General features: G+C 37.8%; 2 protein-coding genes across 2 annotated transcripts in view; one reads left to right on the plus strand and one right to left on the minus strand.

Annotated features, from left to right (window-relative positions):
- The window catches only part of cds1 (CDP-diacylglycerol synthase (phosphatidate cytidylyltransferase) 1), a 36,750-nt gene extending 31,389 nt beyond the window's left edge, over positions 1-5,361 (plus strand). Inside the window, exon 13 of the mRNA XM_067572235.1 lies at positions 802-5,361. Coding sequence (XP_067428336.1) covers positions 802-937 — 136 coding nt within the window. The 3' untranslated portion in view covers positions 938-5,361. The remainder of the gene's footprint in view (positions 1-801) is intronic.
- Positions 5,362-5,788: 427 nt separating this feature from the next.
- On the minus strand, positions 5,789-16,224 carry tmem175 (transmembrane protein 175). Its single transcript, XM_067572223.1, has 10 exons — positions 15,773-16,224; positions 13,137-13,175; positions 12,942-13,039; positions 12,796-12,847; positions 11,721-11,756; positions 11,517-11,600; positions 11,219-11,383; positions 10,274-10,352; positions 10,002-10,137; positions 5,789-8,393 (listed from the first exon to the last, which is right to left on the minus strand). Exons 1-10 carry the CDS (start codon positions 15,974-15,976, stop codon positions 7,721-7,723), a joined length of 1,566 nt encoding a protein of 521 aa, XP_067428324.1. The 5' UTR covers positions 15,977-16,224; the 3' UTR covers positions 5,789-7,720.
- Between the last annotated feature and the right edge of the window lie 1,887 nt (positions 16,225-18,111).

Here is an 18,111-nt window from a genome sequence, read left to right on the forward strand (position 1 = left end):
TGCATGTAGGTTTGTTGGCGATATACCCGTTTGATTTGTCAACCTCAGACTGGCTTCAGCTGAACTTTTCAATGCATTTGTGTGTCCGGAACGAGTCTCCAGTTTCTGTTTAAAGAGATTAACAACCAGTATGGACATGAGGATCAATAACTCCAACAACACTTAAAACATACTCATGTTATGTGAGTGTTGTATTAAGATAGACTTGAAATCATCTCCAGGCTTTTCTCAGTTTTAGAAAAGGAAAGACTCGCTGCTCGCTATATATCATTGTTCATTGTTTGTAAAACAAATGAAAACCACCAAAAAACCCACAAAGGCCTCCTAACAATAACAATATCGCTGCAGTATAATGACAACAATAACAAGTTATAATGCAATTTCAAGTCTACAAATGTGTTTTCAATTCATTTTTTCAGCTCAGGAAAGAGCAGAAATGATCTCATACTCACTGATTTTGAGTGTAACAGATACTGTGAGAAGTCCATGTTGTCATCGTAAACAGAAGAAAACAAACTTTTGTTGTCTCTTGACTACAGTAACTGGTGCACCTCAAGATACAGCTACAACTTAGATGATTTTTACCTGCCAACGTAAATTATACACCTAAGAATTACTGTTAGATGAAGGTTGGTCGCCTGTGAGAACACCCTGCTGGCTTACCACCTTATAATTTATTACATTTGTATGTTTTCAAAACCCTCAGCAAGCAGGAAAGAAGGTAGAAAAGAGTTTCTGTTAGATATGGTTCCTCTAATATTGCTGTAAGTTGAGGTTTTTAACCCTGTTCTCATCCCGTAGGGGACCGAACCCGAGCAAAGTGCTGCAGCAGCTGTTGATGCTGCAACCGGAGCAGCAGCTCAGCATCTTCCACACCCTGCACTCCCAACTGAGAGAGAGGGGCATGCTCCCCCCCGCTGCAGCCCAGGCTGAGTGAAGAACCTCTGGCTTCACAGGGTGATGACTGGAGAGAGTGTGTGTGTGATTGGTTTGGAGAGTTTGTGTAAGCATGTACACACACACACACACACATACACACACACATATAAAGACACACACGATCTGAAGTATGGCTGTAAAGTGTGTGATCCCAGGCCTCTCTCAGAGCGTCATCCTCATCCTGCCAACTCTTCATCCAACTTCCAACCAGCTCAAAATCACAACTTTAAACCTGAGGTGACTCTCCAGACTACGTGGAATCACCTCGTAGTAAAAAAAAAAAACCCACAACAACAACAACAAAACATTTGCCGGCTTCATTGCTTTCGACTTGGACCGGCACATCAACAACACACAAGCGAACAGGCAGCCCCCCCCGCCTCCCCCCTCCCTCCCCATCCTAAAGACTGAAGATGAAAACGTCTTATCGAACAAACATTGACTCTCAAGCACACTGCTTTCTCAGCGCAGGTGGACGGCGGATGTGCAGGGTCCCTGTGGACGGCAAATATTGCACTGACTTTAGCTGAACAAACGGATTTAAGAAGCTTTTACCAGCATAAACTGGGCCCAGAGTGTTGGGCATGTGGACCTGAGCTACAGCAAAAAAAAAAAGACTATTGAGACTTGTCTTTCTGGGTTTGAGGGTGGGTGAAGTAATGACGCAGCAGGGTTGTCAAACATACTGTAGACACTGTTTTATAGACAACGCTCTTATGTAATTGTCTTAACCTCACAGCATAACAAAACAAAACATGTAGCATGTACGCAAGTCCCGTCTTGGGCTACTGCTAAACCAAGCCATGTTTATTCTCCTCTTCCACAGTGTGAACTTTTAGCTTTTAGGTTTCTGTCTAAATCTAAATAACTGGCACAATAAAAGTCAACAGATGATTGACTTGTAGGCATGTTAACGCAGAAACTAGAGCATCAGCAGTGCACTCAAACACTCAAGTTAATGTGTTGTACATAAATATAGTGAAAATATTTAGCTGAACAAATACCTAATATATAACTACTTGTGTGACCTGCTGGGGGAAAAATGAAAAACACTTTTAAGCTATGAGAAATGATATGCAAAAAAAAAAAAAAAAGAGATGTAACTCATTTGTAGCCTTTAGCATGAACAAATTAGATTTTTAACAGGCAGGGATGTAGGTTTGATCTGAAGTTGAGGGTGTTAGACGGTGTACTGGGTGAACTTTTACTAGAGATTGTGTAAAGAAATTAAAAGGTATAGTTTGACATGTTGGGAAATACGCCGATTTGTTTTTTTTTTGCGTGAGTAGGAGATAATAAGATGGACTCTCATGTCGGTGCGTGAAGTACGGAGCTGGAGACGGGAGGCGATTAGCTTAAATTAGCATAAAGACTGGAGACGGGGGAAACAGCTACCCTGAGTCTGACCTAAGTTCTAATATCTGCCTACAAAGACATCTAAATCTCACTAATTAACATGTTAATTAACAGTTTGAACATACAACAGCAAACAGTTTGTGAGAAATGCGCAGAATGAGGAGCACGTAATTCTGCAGAGCAGCTAGCTAGGATGCTAGTTACATCAAAATAATCACAATACTGTATTAATCTTCCAACCTGGTATATAATCGTCCTCTCTGATATTTTATGTGATGCCCGAGACTTTTCACTGAGTAGAATCAGAGGATTTCAGCAACGTAAAGGAGCTTTTCCTCCATTCTTCTCTACAGTAAAAATCGTTGCTGCCAAAACTTCTGCATCCTGTCGATGCCAGAATCCCATCGGATGTGAGTTTTTGATGATCAGCATAAATAACTTCAAATTGATTGAACTTTGGCTGCAAAACCTGCCGGAAAATCAGCTGGCACAGCTCGCCTGATTTCCCCTGTGGAAATAAAGAACATGTGCTGCTCAACGTCAAACTTTTGGTGTGAAAGCCCATAAATGTTGGACTGATAAACTTCCTGTAAAAACACAATTAATTGTATTTACATTTCTGTTTTTATTCAGATCAAATAAACGAGATACATGTGATCTAGTGAGCTTTAGAGGCATAACTTTGAAGAGAGACACGCTAGTTGTTTCCTCCTGCTTCTAGTCTCTATGCTAAGCTAAGCTAAGCTAAGCTAAGCTAAGCTAATCGCCTGCTAGCTCTAGAATCCATACTGCTCCATACACAGACATGAGATTGATATGTATCTTCTTATCCAGCTCTTGAAAAGAAAGCCAATAAGAATATTTCCCAAAATGTTGAAATATAAATAAGACTGTGCTTCCTTTTATCCGGTTAACCAATGATTTTAGTTGCACTGTAGCTGTGGGGGGGGTGGGGTGTAGACCCAGCAGACCACTCCGCAGATCCCACATCTCTGGACTCAACATTTGTCAAACTCTTTAAAAAAAAATAATGCTATTTTAGAGTCTTCTTATGCATTAAATCACTGTTTTATGATTAATTTTTGAATGTAGTTTGCAATATAATATGATTATCACTGCTCTCTGCAATGATGATATAAGATTTGAGTATATATGGACTATATATACTGTATTATGTGTGCATATACAGCATGTACTGTATATGCAGATATCTAAGTATATAAAAATCTGATATTCTGGGCAGTTTTTTATATTAGCAATGTTTTTATCTTATGCAAGTTTCCTTAGAATATGGATGAGATTTCAGTGTATGACATAATTTAACTCAGGCATGTGTGATGAATCACATGTTCACCCGTGTGATGAATCAGACCATGCATTATAAGCGTGTTACAAGGCCACGTTTTTTTTTTTTTTTCTTTTTTGCGCCCGACGGGGGCCGATGAGATTCTCTGATTGAATCCAGAGCGTTTCACAAAAGAAATTTTTACCAAAGCACTGTCTGATTAACACTGATTTCCTTCCGTCATTGGAAAAGCTCCAAGGGCCCCAGATCCAAACCATCCCCTCTTTGTCCTGAAGAAACCAAAACAAGCAGAGGAGAGTTTTTGGAACTTGGGGGGTTTTCAGACTTTGGAGCACTAACATTTACATCTGCGGCCCGTGCAATGTGTGTCACTGTATTCTGTTAACTTCCTTCAGTTGTTGGACAGGATGTTATAATTTATTTGTCCAGGTTGTTGTGTTCACATTTTCTCATAGAAGTGCATTTTAGTGTGTTTCTCCCCTTCTCACCATTTGAAATGAATGGGGGGTGTTGGGTGGATTTTTGGGACCAGCTGTATTGTACTGTATAACTAAATCCTCTCTCTGGCAAAACACACACACACACACACTACTGCTATACAGGCTTTTCTGTTTGCAACCGTCACTGTCCAGGTAACATCCTGAACAAGATGATGTAGATATCTGGATGATCTTCAAATTAAAGCAATCTGACCAAAAATGGGAAACAAGAATCAACACAAACAGCTGATTGTCAAATTATTTGAATTATTATTATTATTATTTAGGCTGTTTTTTTTAATATGAAGTCTGGAGTGTGCCACTTGAATTTATAGGTAATTTATAGGACTGTAGCTTTCAACATGTCATTTATTTCATTTAATTCAAACATTACACACGACACCTGATCCTTGAACTGCACCGTGGTAGAACTGATTTTGGCTCCGTTCATTCACAGAGCCTCTGATGACTCATTCGAGAGAGTTGTTCTGTAATCGTAACCTTAATCAGCACAGTTCAATAGTTTCTTCATTTTGCATAAAAGAAAACAACAACTGCCTAGTTGTGCTGCGGGCAAAAAGGCGTGCAAAAGATCAGACGTCCTCCTCTGTTACAAGGCACTGTTGTTGTTTTGGACAGATCATTCGAGATCAAATATACACATTTTTCCAATTTCAAATGGTTAGACTTGTGAATAAAAAGTGACATGATGCTGAACAGAACTGTACTGGTAAAAAGTTAAAAAATAATCATGTAATGTACCAATCAATTCCATTTTGTCTTTAAATGATGAATGAGTTAATGAGGTTCTTGTTTTTAACGTGTCTTTCTGTAATATTCCATCTCATATTTCGGTTGTCTTGACATGCAGTAGTTGACGAGCTCTGATTGGCCAACAAAAAAAGAGCTCCTGTCACTTCTCTGTTGGTTGGACGTCTAACAGTCTGACTTACGTGTTAAATTTAGAGACCTGCAGCCAGTCAAACAAGACCGATGAATTGTGAGATTAAATAATATTGGAAGACATTTAACTAGTATTTTGCAAATCTTTTCAATAGTTCATTAACTATGTCATTTTTAAAAGACAGAATAATGTCACTGAACTTGAATTGGCATATTTAATGACCATAATATAACTTTTTTACTGATAGTTTTAATGAATCAATCAAAAAACTTTATTACTTTTGATACTTTATAATTATTCTGGTGGCATACTCCAAACTCAAGGCAGTTTTACAGATTTAGTTCAACTTAGAAGTTTAAGTTGTTGTGTGAACTAATTTATATTTCTATCCAGGTTATGAAGGTAAAACACTTTGTGGTACACACTGGTAGAACAGACAAGGTTGTTTTTTTGGTAGCCCAGATGTCAGGTAACGATGCACTACAAATGTTTGGTTGCTTGTCTTTTTAATTTATCATTTTGTGTAAATGTTGTTTGATTTGCTTTGAGCGGAAATGTTTTCTAATGAAAATCTATAGCTTTTTTTTTTGGAGTGGATAAGATTAAATTGCAAAATTTATATTGAGGAAGTATGTTGTTAGGGGCAATACAGAGTAATGTATTAACACACATTGATATCTATGATAGGGATATTTGTGAAGCTGTTTACTGTATGGAGGTGAATAAAGTTTTTTTTTCTTTAAAATGTCTTGTCATGTTGTTTATTCATTATGTTTTTACGTCATGACAAAATGAAGAATTCACTTTCAAGGGAACAACTTCAGATTTATTCACAAAACCAAGCTAGACAATTTGTGATTTAACAAAAAAAAAACTGATTTAGCACAGTGAGAAAGTGAAGTTGCAGCGTTTGCAGTTATGTAGCCATTACAAACAGACATCGAGGCGTTGAGAACAGAGACCGATCAGAGGGAACATTTAGACAACGAGAACAACAAATGTAAAAAAACATTTCTGAGTGGTAGTTTGGTTTCCAAGGAAACGAGAAGAAGCTGCTTTATTTGCATCTGACAAAGTATGACGTTGCAGTTTTTACTTATACAGATATAGTTTATATTAGGCTAAAAGTTTGCTTTCTTTATCTTGGATAAAACAAATTCAGGCACATATTTTATGTTAACGCCTTTCTGTAATAAGTGCATGTTATATTCAGAAGAACTTGTTCCACGTAAAATGTTCCTTCCATAAAATCACAGAAATTGCAGATTACAGATCAAGATGTAAATGCCCATAAAATGAAACGATACTCTCGAAGCAGGACCAAAACATAAAAATAGCAAAAATATAAAATGACAAATTCAGTCAAATCACAGACACAAAGAAATGAGCAATAATCATTCTTTAAACTCCACCTATTGTTCTGTCCCAGGTCTCCATTAAAGTGCATCTCAGATTTGAGTCCCTTTGATTAAGTAGTAAACACACGTTACTGTACATGTCCAACATTATAGCAGTGATAAAAGAGGCTTCAAGTAGCTGAGAAATATTTAACAGAAACAACAGTGACCCCTTCTGGAAAAAATACTACATAAAATCTCCATAAAAACAGAATAACATGACCTTGTAAAAAAAAAAGAATTTTCAAGTCAAACCTCTAACAAGTATAACTGGAACTAAAATCAATAAAAGCCCCAAAAAACATGGCATTTAAGTGCACTGTCTTTCTGTTAAAAGATAATAGTATAGAATAGTACAGAATTATTATGTATTTTGAACATTGAGATCACGTTCCAGTGAGATTACACACAAATATCTGAATCAAAATATTTTTGAAGTAGTGCAATTTGAAATATTATAGAGGAACCCGTACATTTAAATTGCCCAACGCTCCAGACTAAAACCAAGGCTGGTTACTTACTAGCAACTCAACATTTATACTCGGGAGTGGTGGGAATATTCTGAGAGGAGACAATTATATGAAAAAAAAACCTTCCTTGTCTTGAGCATTTTTAAAATATTTAAGTCATCGGCTCTCTCCTGTGAACTCCTGTAACTGAATGTGTCTGAACATGTTCAACATATCTTCCCCCCGGGCTAAATTAAAACCATGTCAGTTGGATGGACTCTTTTTCCTTTTCCTTTTTTTTTTCTGTACTTGGCACAGAAATGAAACTATAATTACAAAACCTGTTTTTTTTTCCTGCTCTGCCTGTTCTTTTTTTTACGGTAAACTGAATAATCCACAAAGTTATGAGTGATGTGATCTGAAGCATTTGACCAAGTACTACTTAAGAGGCTTAAATTTAAAATAGTAAACTACATTGTGGGTATTTAAAAATAAGCATGTGCGTGCTTGAAGATAATCTACATCCAAGTCCATTCAATGACTTCTGTTGGCTTACTAATCAAAACCAGCATTAGTATAAAATTAAATTAACAAATAAGCTTTGGCTGTCAGTGTCGATACCAAACCATCTGGTCCACTACCTGTTTTATAAACCTCAACTTCACCTTCAACTTGGTCACAACCAATCCTAAGTTCGCTGATTACTTCTCAAGATTTGAACCAGGTTTAAAGAGAACAACCGACTTTCCGTTTGATTCAAACCTACAAACTGGACAAGAAGTCAAATGTAAAATAACCAGCGACTCTTTCGGAGACCTAGCATTTGTAGCGAAGCCTCACAGCTCTGTCAGTCTTATCTTAATTTTATATGGCACTTTCCTCCTCCGTAGCTAAGTAACTAAAGGGTTGAAGGGCACTCTTGTCTCGTCATCTTCCTCCTCTATAGCAGTCCTTGGGTCGGGCCTATCAGGGCAGAAAATTAGCCGTAGCAGCGCTAGCCCGACACGCACCAACAGCCTCAACACGAGAAAAGCAAAAGGCACCGTAATCTCCATCAGGTGGAAAATTGAGGCGCTAAATTTACTCAAAATGCATGTCAGGAAAAACGTCCCCAGAGCTACGCAGGGATATAATGCTAGCTTAGCTAGCATAAACACGTGCTCGCGTCCACCGTATCGTACATAAGGGTGCAGGGTTTCCTGTTCACTGTAAAGAGCGACCACCCAAATAGCGAGCTGAAATATGCCTGCGAAGAAAATTATCACACAGCTAATCTGAATGGCTTCCAGTTCGTTGCGGGAGTTGCGCGGGAATTCGTGTGTTAGCTGGTAGGCTAAAGGCAAACCTCCGACAAACGCCAAAGATAAGGTGTTCAGCAGGCCCATGAAGCGCGTCGCCTTGGTGACGTGGAGGAAGAGCGAGTGGTGGACAAACCAGAGAAGGCCGACGGTGGCGAAGGAGCCGAAGTAGGCGAGGTACTCCGGACCGTAGACCTGCAGAGCCGCGATCAGGCTGCCGCCAAACTGCTTCTCTACAACCGTCGGGTCTGGAACGTTGTCCTCGCTGAAGGAACAACAGGAAGATGAAGGTTAGAAGGTTTTCAGCACATTTTTTTTTACAGTATTACACACTTAATACATAAAGATTTTATATTAATGCAAAATAAACAAACATCCTTTACTCAGATATATTTAATAAAACTGATTTTAAGTGATTACGGTGTTGCAACTTATCATTTTTGTTCATTTTCATAGTTTTTAAAACAGCTTTAAGGAGCAACTTGCAGGTCGGCAACCCCAGTTAAGAATTGATTTTAAAATACTACTGTTGGTTTTACATTTCTGATCTGCTGCTACCTTATGAACCATCTAGACCGCCTCTCAGGTGGTCTGGATCAGGTCTACTTTCTGTCCCCAGAGTCAAAACTAAACATGGAGAAGCAGCGTTCAGTTTTTAAACAAACTCCCACAAAACTGCAGGTCTGCTGCAACTCTCAGTTCTTTTAAATCAACGCTAAAGACTTTTCTGTTTGCCGCTGCCCTTTTTAAATCAAATTGGAGGTTTTTACATTGCATTGTAACTTTTACTCTCCTATTTCATCTGTCTTATTCTTTTTTAGCTTGTTTTTATTTGCTTTATTTACTTGCTTTATGCGCTGCTATCAGCACGTATCGCGATATTGTTTCACCTCACAATGCTGTAATGTCTGCTATCACATATCAGGCAGTACCGACATTAGTAGTGATTGTCTACTGGCAGCACACTTTCCCACAACAGAAACTAATGTGCAAAGGTCAGTTATATGTAGCAGCATCTGATTTATGTCTTTAATCACCTCCTTGTTCACTTAATCACTATTTTCACTTTATAGTGACCAGTCAATTGAGATTTTTGACACTTGTGAGTCATTGTCATTATCCGCCATAACAATAGTTAACAGGATTTAGCAAAAAGCAGTGTACATGCTCTGAGCACAGATATGGACTAGAGAAGTAGTGAACACACAGTAAACTTATTAGTTGTTGAACTACTTTCCTCTTTGCCCAGTGCCAGAGCATTTTTTTTTCAAGATTAGATAATAGACAGAAATAGATGAAAATAGACAAAGAGTTGAATAATAGGAGGGAGCTGCTGTAACGGGCTGCCAGCCAGACAGCAGCATCTCGCCAAGAATTTTGGTTCCATTATGAAAAGTTTGCTGAACTGTATAATGCAGAAACTTCACACTTCAATCTGGAAACTCAAATAAAATGGCACCAGTAAATTTAGTGCACTAGTTATGGAGTGACTTTAAATACATTCACAGTTTTTAATCACTAAAACTTTGAAAGCAGGAGAGATAACTATGCATATACTCATCATTTTGTCAGTTTGTTTGTTTTAATCTAATGATTTTATGATTTGATTTTGCTGCCCTTGTGAAGCAGTTTGTAACGTGGGCTTTAGAAAGTGCTCTATAAATAAAGATTATTATTATAATTATTATTAATAAATACAATACCTGCATCTGTAACAGAGAGATTCAGAAGAAGATGATCTCCCTTTCAGATCAATAAATCTTCACAGGGCGGGACATTAGTTGCACTGAGTGTTGCTGACATTTCTATTTTATTTTTAGCTGTGCCTGCCCATCCAACTAGATACTAATAATATAGATGAAGAGCAACAAACCATATGTCCAGAATGAGAAGCGTTGCTACGATGGCGTAAACTCCATCACTGAAGGCCTCCACACGCTCTTTACTGAGGGGTTCGTTAGGCAGGTATGTGTAGAACAACATGGAGTCTGGAGTCTCCTCTACCTGACCTGAAGTGGATTTTCAAAGAGTGAAATTCATTATGAAATGCCTCACTATAATAAATCTCTATTCAGAGTTCTTGGGTTTATAAATATCTGGTAGATCAAACATGTTTTTCCTCTGGGCAGGAAATCTGCTGCTTACCAATCGCTTTGCTGCGACACCACTTCAGACACTGGGAGATGTACGGCAGGAAGATGACAATGGCTAACAGCACGTAAGACTGAAAAACATTCAAAATGTCACTTGGAGAAAAGAGATGCAGCCGCAATAATATTTAAGACAACAATATTTTTTTGCCTCTATGCTCTGTGCCGTTGGACCAGTCTGTCTGAGGATGTGAGAGAAACTGAGTGTTGAAATCTTTAAATGTAAACTTTAAGGACCAGTGTAAAGGATTTAGTGGCATCTAGTGGTGGGATCGCAGATTGCAACCAACTGAATATCCCCTCCCATCATGTTTTAAAATGTTTTATTCCATCTTACCTTTTTTAACTGTCATTGTCTTATATCGGCTTTATCTAATTCTATTAAATATGTTATTTGCTATTAATATAATTTTTTTTTATTAAGATATGCATTAATCTTTGTTTGTCCTGTCTACATTTGTTCTGTCTTCTTATGGGCTTGTCCGTCATCTGTAAAGCACTTTGACTGATTGATTGAAAGGTTTAAAGGTTGAAGTGAATGCACAAAAAAAATAATCATAACAATTCTGATAATAAAATAATAGTTTAGGTCCTTTTTGATGCATAAATGCTGAACATTCCCTGACTGTAGCTTCTCAAATTGGACCATTTGCTGCTTTTCTGTGTTGAATATTATAAATTCTACATCTTTGGGTTTTCATCTGTTGCTCAGACAAAACAAGACATCTGAAGATATCACCATTTTTACTTTTTGACATTCATTAATTCAAATAAAGCTAGTGTTATTATTATTTTTGAATTATTCATTGCTAAAACAAGCAAACAAAACAAAGCACAACCTACAAAAATTGCCAAAAAAAATTGAGTTTTCAAACAAACTACTGATGTTAAAATGCCACATGTTGCACCATCAAGCTGAAGACACTGAGGAACAACCTACCAGCTGGAAGAAGATGAAGGAGAAGATGCTGGCGAATAAGCACATGAGAGGAACCCTCATGATGACTTTGAGTATGTGATGTTTGTAGAAAGTTTGGTTTTCTGAGATCTGGATCTGCTCGTTGAGGAGGAAGGGGCGGCTGAAGGCGTACAAGACGATCAACGACTGCAGAAACAAAAGACATACAGGATTTTTAACTTCACTGATGTGTGTGATTATGCATTATTAACAAGGTGGAATACAGATGCTAAAAAGGTCAGTTTAGGTTTTGATTATTTTCAAGGTGTATTTTCCAAACCTGAATGACGCCGATCACCATCACACAACCACAAAAGAGTAAAATCCCGAGGATGTTAACAGGGAAGGTCGCCATCAGAGAGAACTGCAAAGAAAAGATGTTTGTGTGTGTGTGTTAGAGAGCTTTAAAGACATCAGTCAATTAAGCATTTATTTGTGCAAAGAGTGTGACTGATTTAACTGCCAGTTAGTGACTCATACTGACTGTGTACGGTAGAAAGGTTATCAGCATCATGCAGGCCTGAAATAGAACCGAAAGCAGAACATCACATTAGAAAGAAGGAAACGTTCACCAGAGAAAAGTTTCATTCACAAGCAAAATAACGAAAAGGAAGTCTGACAGGCGAGATACTCTATCACATAATAAACACACACTGTACATACTGTACTATAAAACCTGTATGTCAGCACTGGTTTCTGTTTTGTTCCGAATTGTTTGTATTTTGTTTTTGTGTTTCAATTTATTTGTACTTTTTACTACATACTTGTAAAGTTTCCTAAGACATGTGTGGCTTTATTCTTTTAATAAAAATGACTTACTATATGATTCCCTGCCGGAGAATAGGCAGGCTTTGATTTGTACAGTATTTGCCGGCTTCAGAAATCAGACTTTTATTAGCATTTGTAATATTCACTAAAATAGGATTTGAAACCAATTTGACAATATAAACTATAAGAGGTCAGATCTAGACTGTTTGACTTGCCTGTGATTGATCAGAATCAGGTTTATTGATGAGTAAATTTGCTCATACAAGGTATTCACCATGGTGTTTTGGTGCATAACAATCAAAATATATGAGTTAAAACAAAATACAAGTCAATTAATCATAAATAATGTAAAATAGAAAAAACGAATAAACATAAATATATAAAATGAAAATGGAGCATCACAATTGCATTACATTTTGAAAAACGAAAGATACAAAACAATTAAAATTAATACTTTAAAAAAAATCAATGCCTGCCAGCATTAATGTGACCCAGAGGAGAGTCTTCAGTGTTTGGACACATTAGTGGGAGCTGAGCCTGGTGATTTGCGGCTAATTTCTTTATGGATGCACAGAGGGTAACATCATCCACATGGCCTCACTTTGTCTTCTGCTCCATTATTTTCTCAGGCACGGTGGCCAATCAGTGATCTAATCATTACCTTCTGGTGTGAAGTTATTAGATATTTACTGTCTGTCTTTGCTTAAAACAAATATCCAAGATACTCAGAATGACTTTATTTAAAGACACACTCATATTAACATCATGTCTAATGAACACCTGTTACTTACAAGGTTCAGCAGAGCAAGACAATCATCAATTCGTACAATCACTTGAAATAACCTGTGAAAATAAACACAAATTAGTGATAAAATAACAAACCTGAACATTGCATTGCTGTAATAACAATGATCGTTATGATAATAATAATATTCACCTGATATGAGCTGCCCATGCAACACTCACAATTAGGAATGTCATTAAGTAAACAGCGATCTTTGTTGTCAGCAGAAGCTGAACGCTCTCTCTTAACTCCTGCGATGCACAGAAACAAGAATTTAAAGGATATGGAGGAGATTTTCTATATTTCTGTTACTGTCAACAAATCAGATCCAAACCAACAATGATTTACCTCGTTATCTTCAACCTTCGTATGGGCGACAGGTAATATCTGTAAATAAATGTAACTGTTAAGTCAAGGAGAGTTATATGGTGTTTCACAGGTGCATAGAAAATACAAAACCATAAAATACAACAATCACTTCAGAGAAATTAAACTAAATACAACATTTGGGTTTTCAGATCTGAGGGGTTTTGGTGCAGAATAAAGGGTTAAAACTACAAGATCTGAAATATGAAGCAGATCCAGATCACACAGGGATTTAAAATGAATTAACAGAACCTTAAATTGAATTCTGAAATGATTTGGGAGCCAGACTGTTTCAGCAGGACTGACAGAGGAGTTCTCTACATCTTGTGTTTGTTAGAGGGTTTCCTGCTGCATCATCCAGGCGAGTAAACAATGAACCGCTTTACTCAAGAGAGGAAATGAAGGTTGTTCAACTAAACATAGCACAAAAAGTAAGGAAATTTGTGTTTGGTAGATTATTTCGTTGTTGTAACAATGCTTCTTGGCAATAAATCTGATACCGTTGGAAAGCCTGTTTATTTTCCTTTTCAATGGTGCCACATTTGTAAGGAACATGCATTTGTGGGATGAGCAGCAGAGCTGAGTATGTGGGTTGCACCCATGAAAAATATGCCAGATCTTCTCTGCCAATACCAAACAGCTTATTCTGCCATTGACTCATGTTTGGTGTTTGGTGGATTGGATGATTCTTCAACCAGCATTCGTCGGTTTGCGGGGTTTATCAGAGACTACCTCCAGATTTTGGGAGTGGAGAGGATGGAATGGCCTGCCAGCAGTCCTGACCTCAACCCCATTGAACATTTGTGGGATCAGCTTGGGCATGCTGTTTGTGTCAGAGTGACCAACACAACCACGTTGGCTGACTTGCGACAAATGCTGGTCGAAGAATGTGATGCCATCCCACAGCAGTGTGTGACCAGCATGAAGAGGAAGTGCCAGGCTGTTGAGGCTGTGTATGGTTCTTCCACATGCTACTGAGGCTCCTGTTTGTTAAATGAATATATGATTAAATTGCCAATATGTCTTGTTTCTTCAAACTTCAATCATCCAATCCACCAAACACGAGCCAATGGCAGAATAAGCTGTTTGGTATTGGCAGAGAAGAGAGAATTGGCAGAGAAGATTAGGCAAATTTTTCATGGGCACAACCCACATACTCAGCTCCGCTGCTCATCCCACAAATGCATCCTTACAAATGTGGCACCATTTAAAAGGCAAATAAACAGGCTTTCCAACGGTATAAGATTTATTGCCAAGAAGAATTGTTACAACAAAGAAATAATCTACCAAACACAAATTTCCTTACTTTTTGTGCTATGTTTATGTTTTTTGGGGGAAATGTTTTTACATCAGCAATATTTCTGATTTGTAAATAGAAATATTAAACCAGACTCTTTATGTGCTGATTGAAGCTGAGATATTGATCGAATGTCTATCTGCAACTAACGATTATTTTCATTAGCGATTAATCAATTAGTTGTTTGGTTTACAAACAACGTGGTGAAAAATATTGATCACTGTTTCCCAAATATCAAGACGACGTCCTCAAATGTAGTTTTGTCCAAACCCAAAGATATTCAATATACTGTCCTTGAAAACTAAAGAAACCAGAAACTATGTGTACTATTTTAAGTCTCCTCCACTCAGACCCGTGTTTTGCTTATTGTTACTTAATCTGCATGTTTGACCTTCACCATGCAGAGTTTGTTTTCACCTTAATCTGCAGATGGAGGAAAGTCTGAAGGTTAAGACGTGTATCTACAAGCATGATTTGCAACTAATGCACAAACATTGAGAATGGACTCTACAGTTAAAAACTTCTTAAATGAAATATACTCTCACCAGCCACTTTATTAGGAACCCCTGTGCAATCTAATGCAAAACAATACAACAGCTCTGCCATAAAATTTACATTTATGAAGCTTATAAACTTCCAGTTTTTGTTGACATGGACAAAATATTAGAAACATCCTTCAATAATGCACCATCACCACCCACTATGACCTCAATATTACACAGAAAGTAGATGTATCACCTTTCTGACAGTGTCAACAAAAACTGGAAGTTTATAAACTTCATAAATGTAGATTTTATGGCAGGGCTGTTGTATTGTTGTGCATTAGATTGCACAGGTGTTCGTAATACAGTAGCCAATTAAATGTATTTGCATATTCAACATTCTGGATTTTTTCAATAAAGGGAGACGGATGAGATGCCATTTTGAGGATTTTAAAGTGGTAATTATACTTTTTTTGTATGGGGAAAACACATCAGACACACATAATTGTTCCAAGCAGAGTATTTCTTTTATGTCTTATTACATATCTGGAGGGAATATTTAAGAACGAAGTTGTGTAACTGTAGCCTTTCACTGCTTGTCCTGCAGTTTCTGTGACACTTTAAGATACTTACTGAACTCAGGGAATGATAATAATGATCATTAACCATAATGTGACTCTGCATATTGATATCTCGCAGGTGTTTCCATCTCCACACCTGACACCTGACACCGTCACGTGAATGATGGTTTCTGCAGTCCAAACAACAGGCCGCCCTTCCGCCCACTAACCAGCGGTATATAAGATATCAGTGTTCACATATAAAGTTCAGTGTCTCACCATGACGGTGGCTATGATGGAGATGAGCGCATCACTGTAGGCCAGCAGTCTGTGGGAGGACTGGGTGCCGCTGTGGCCCTCTCTGTCGGACGGAGTGACGCTCTCCAGGAACGAGGAGGACGCCGTGTGACTCCTTATGGCCTTCTTCTCCATCTCCTCCTCGACGTGGTGCTCTATGATGTCGCTTTCGTCGTTTTCCCCCATCGCGGAGGAGCTAAAGGCCCGCAGAGGACGCAGGAGGGAGCATGGACCCGGTGGACGGAGCTGTTTGCAAACAAGCGAGTGACAGCTGACTGAGGGCGGGGAAACCGGAAGCAGCTGCTGTTTGTTTTCCTGTCTGACGCAGCAGCGTGCAGCGAAGATCGTCTATTGAGGAAGAGTAGCCACTCTGTGCTTAAAAACAGACCCAGCTTCTGGTCGACGATAGATATAGTATATTTGAAATACCATATGATTTTTCTCTCTCTCTTTTTTTTTATAGTGGATATTATTATTTTTGGTTTAGTTTGTACTGGTGTCATTTTTGTGTCTGTCTCTAAAGGTAGCCTGTGAGAAAATGTCAATAAAGTTGTGTTTACATTCAGCAGTGCTCAATAAAATGCATTGTACTAAATGCATTTTCTTCATAAAACATCTTCAAAGCTGATTTTTAAAATGGTTTGAACATTCATGCTTGTTTGTCTTTTGCTGCTACATTGCTACATTTCTTGGTGTGTTATCACCTCCTGTAGATTAGTGGAATAACGTGACCATTGGCAGGAAAGCTGTATCAACCATTGAACCAGGGACCCACTCATAAAAACATTGCTCCATAGCACTACTTATGGTCAAAAACTCCACATAGTACCTTTAAAGGGGGCATATTTTGCACATTTCTAGGTCTATATTTTTAATCTGGGCCTCTACTGGAATATCTTTGCATGATTTACAGTTAAAAACTCCTTATTTATCTTATACTGGCCCTTAATGCAGCCCCTCAGTTCATCCTATGTCTGAAACAGGCCGTTTTAGCTTCTATCTCTTCAAGGCCAGCTTCTGGCAGTTTCAGAGGCTACGTTAACAAACTGTGAAACAAACTATAGTGGAGAGATTGTACTACCTTTTCCTCATTCTTTACCTGAAATATTAACCTCTTAAATACATCTGTACATGTTCAAGTTGAAATCTGATCCGAAATATGACAGTGGACGACGCAAACAATACATGGAAAAACTTTAGCAACAAACTTAGCAGCAACTTTGACCATGTTTAACATCCAACATGATCACAGTATATAAAATCAGAAAACCACAAAAAACATTTTATGTCCCCTTTATGATATGTGGGACCATGTTGGAAATGACATGGTCTCACGTTGTGCTGTGGATTCAGTATTCTTTAGATCCAAAAATAAATCAAACTTAAAACATATTTATGATAGGAGTTGCCAGGATGTATAATTACCAGTCTTTTCAGGAGTAAGCAGCTGTTTTCCTCAGAAAGTCACAGTTTGGAAAACCCAACTGGTCATTTGACAACACATACCGCTGCTTTGAAGTTATTTCCAATTATTTCCAAGATTGCAGCCTTGCTCATCTTGCATCAGCAAATTAAAGTTATCAGGTTAAATTATTTAAATTAATCCCCTTTTCTAATATTTTCATATATAATTAGACACTCACATTCATATTATTGTACAAAAGATTTCAATTTATAAGAGCAGATTTCAGATACTGGCATAAAAGTTCCCTCAAAAAAGGGGCGGAGTGACACCTCTTTACTGTCTTATTTGATCTCTGATGGTTCATTGTAAATGTAAAAGCGGATTTAACGCAGTTTACTAAGTTTCCAAGAAGCTTAAATCTGCAGGTGAAAGTCTTTACAAATCCTGAACCAAACATTTTGATGAGGCTTTATAAAATAGGCATGTGGCCTTCAATAACAAAATGTGACATTGTAATAAATTTCATTTTTAATACTTACTAATCCCTTATGAGAAAATTTGGCTGCAGCATTGAATACAACACTACAACTCTTCTATATAGAAAGAAAGATGGAAGGATGAGGAGCAATAAAGAGAAACTTCTAACTGTTCAGAGTGAGGCGATGCCTCCATCTCACCACTGGAGGGCAGTAGTGCTGTTTGTGTTTTGAATTGGTGTCACGGTAATTTCACATGTTTAAAAAAAACCAAACACTTGTGTGATCAATCTGCCCTCTAGTACTGACAGAATAAAAATCGATTGAAATAAAACAACAACAAAAAAGTGTGTGATCAACAGCAGGCATGACAACATCTAAAAAGAAGTGGAGAAGTACTATAGCATCTCTTTATTTATAAACCAGACAAGAGGTTATTT

This window comes from Thunnus thynnus, chromosome 2 (genome assembly GCF_963924715.1).
Source record: "Thunnus thynnus chromosome 2, fThuThy2.1, whole genome shotgun sequence".
Taxonomy (NCBI): domain Eukaryota; kingdom Metazoa; phylum Chordata; class Actinopteri; order Scombriformes; family Scombridae; genus Thunnus; species Thunnus thynnus.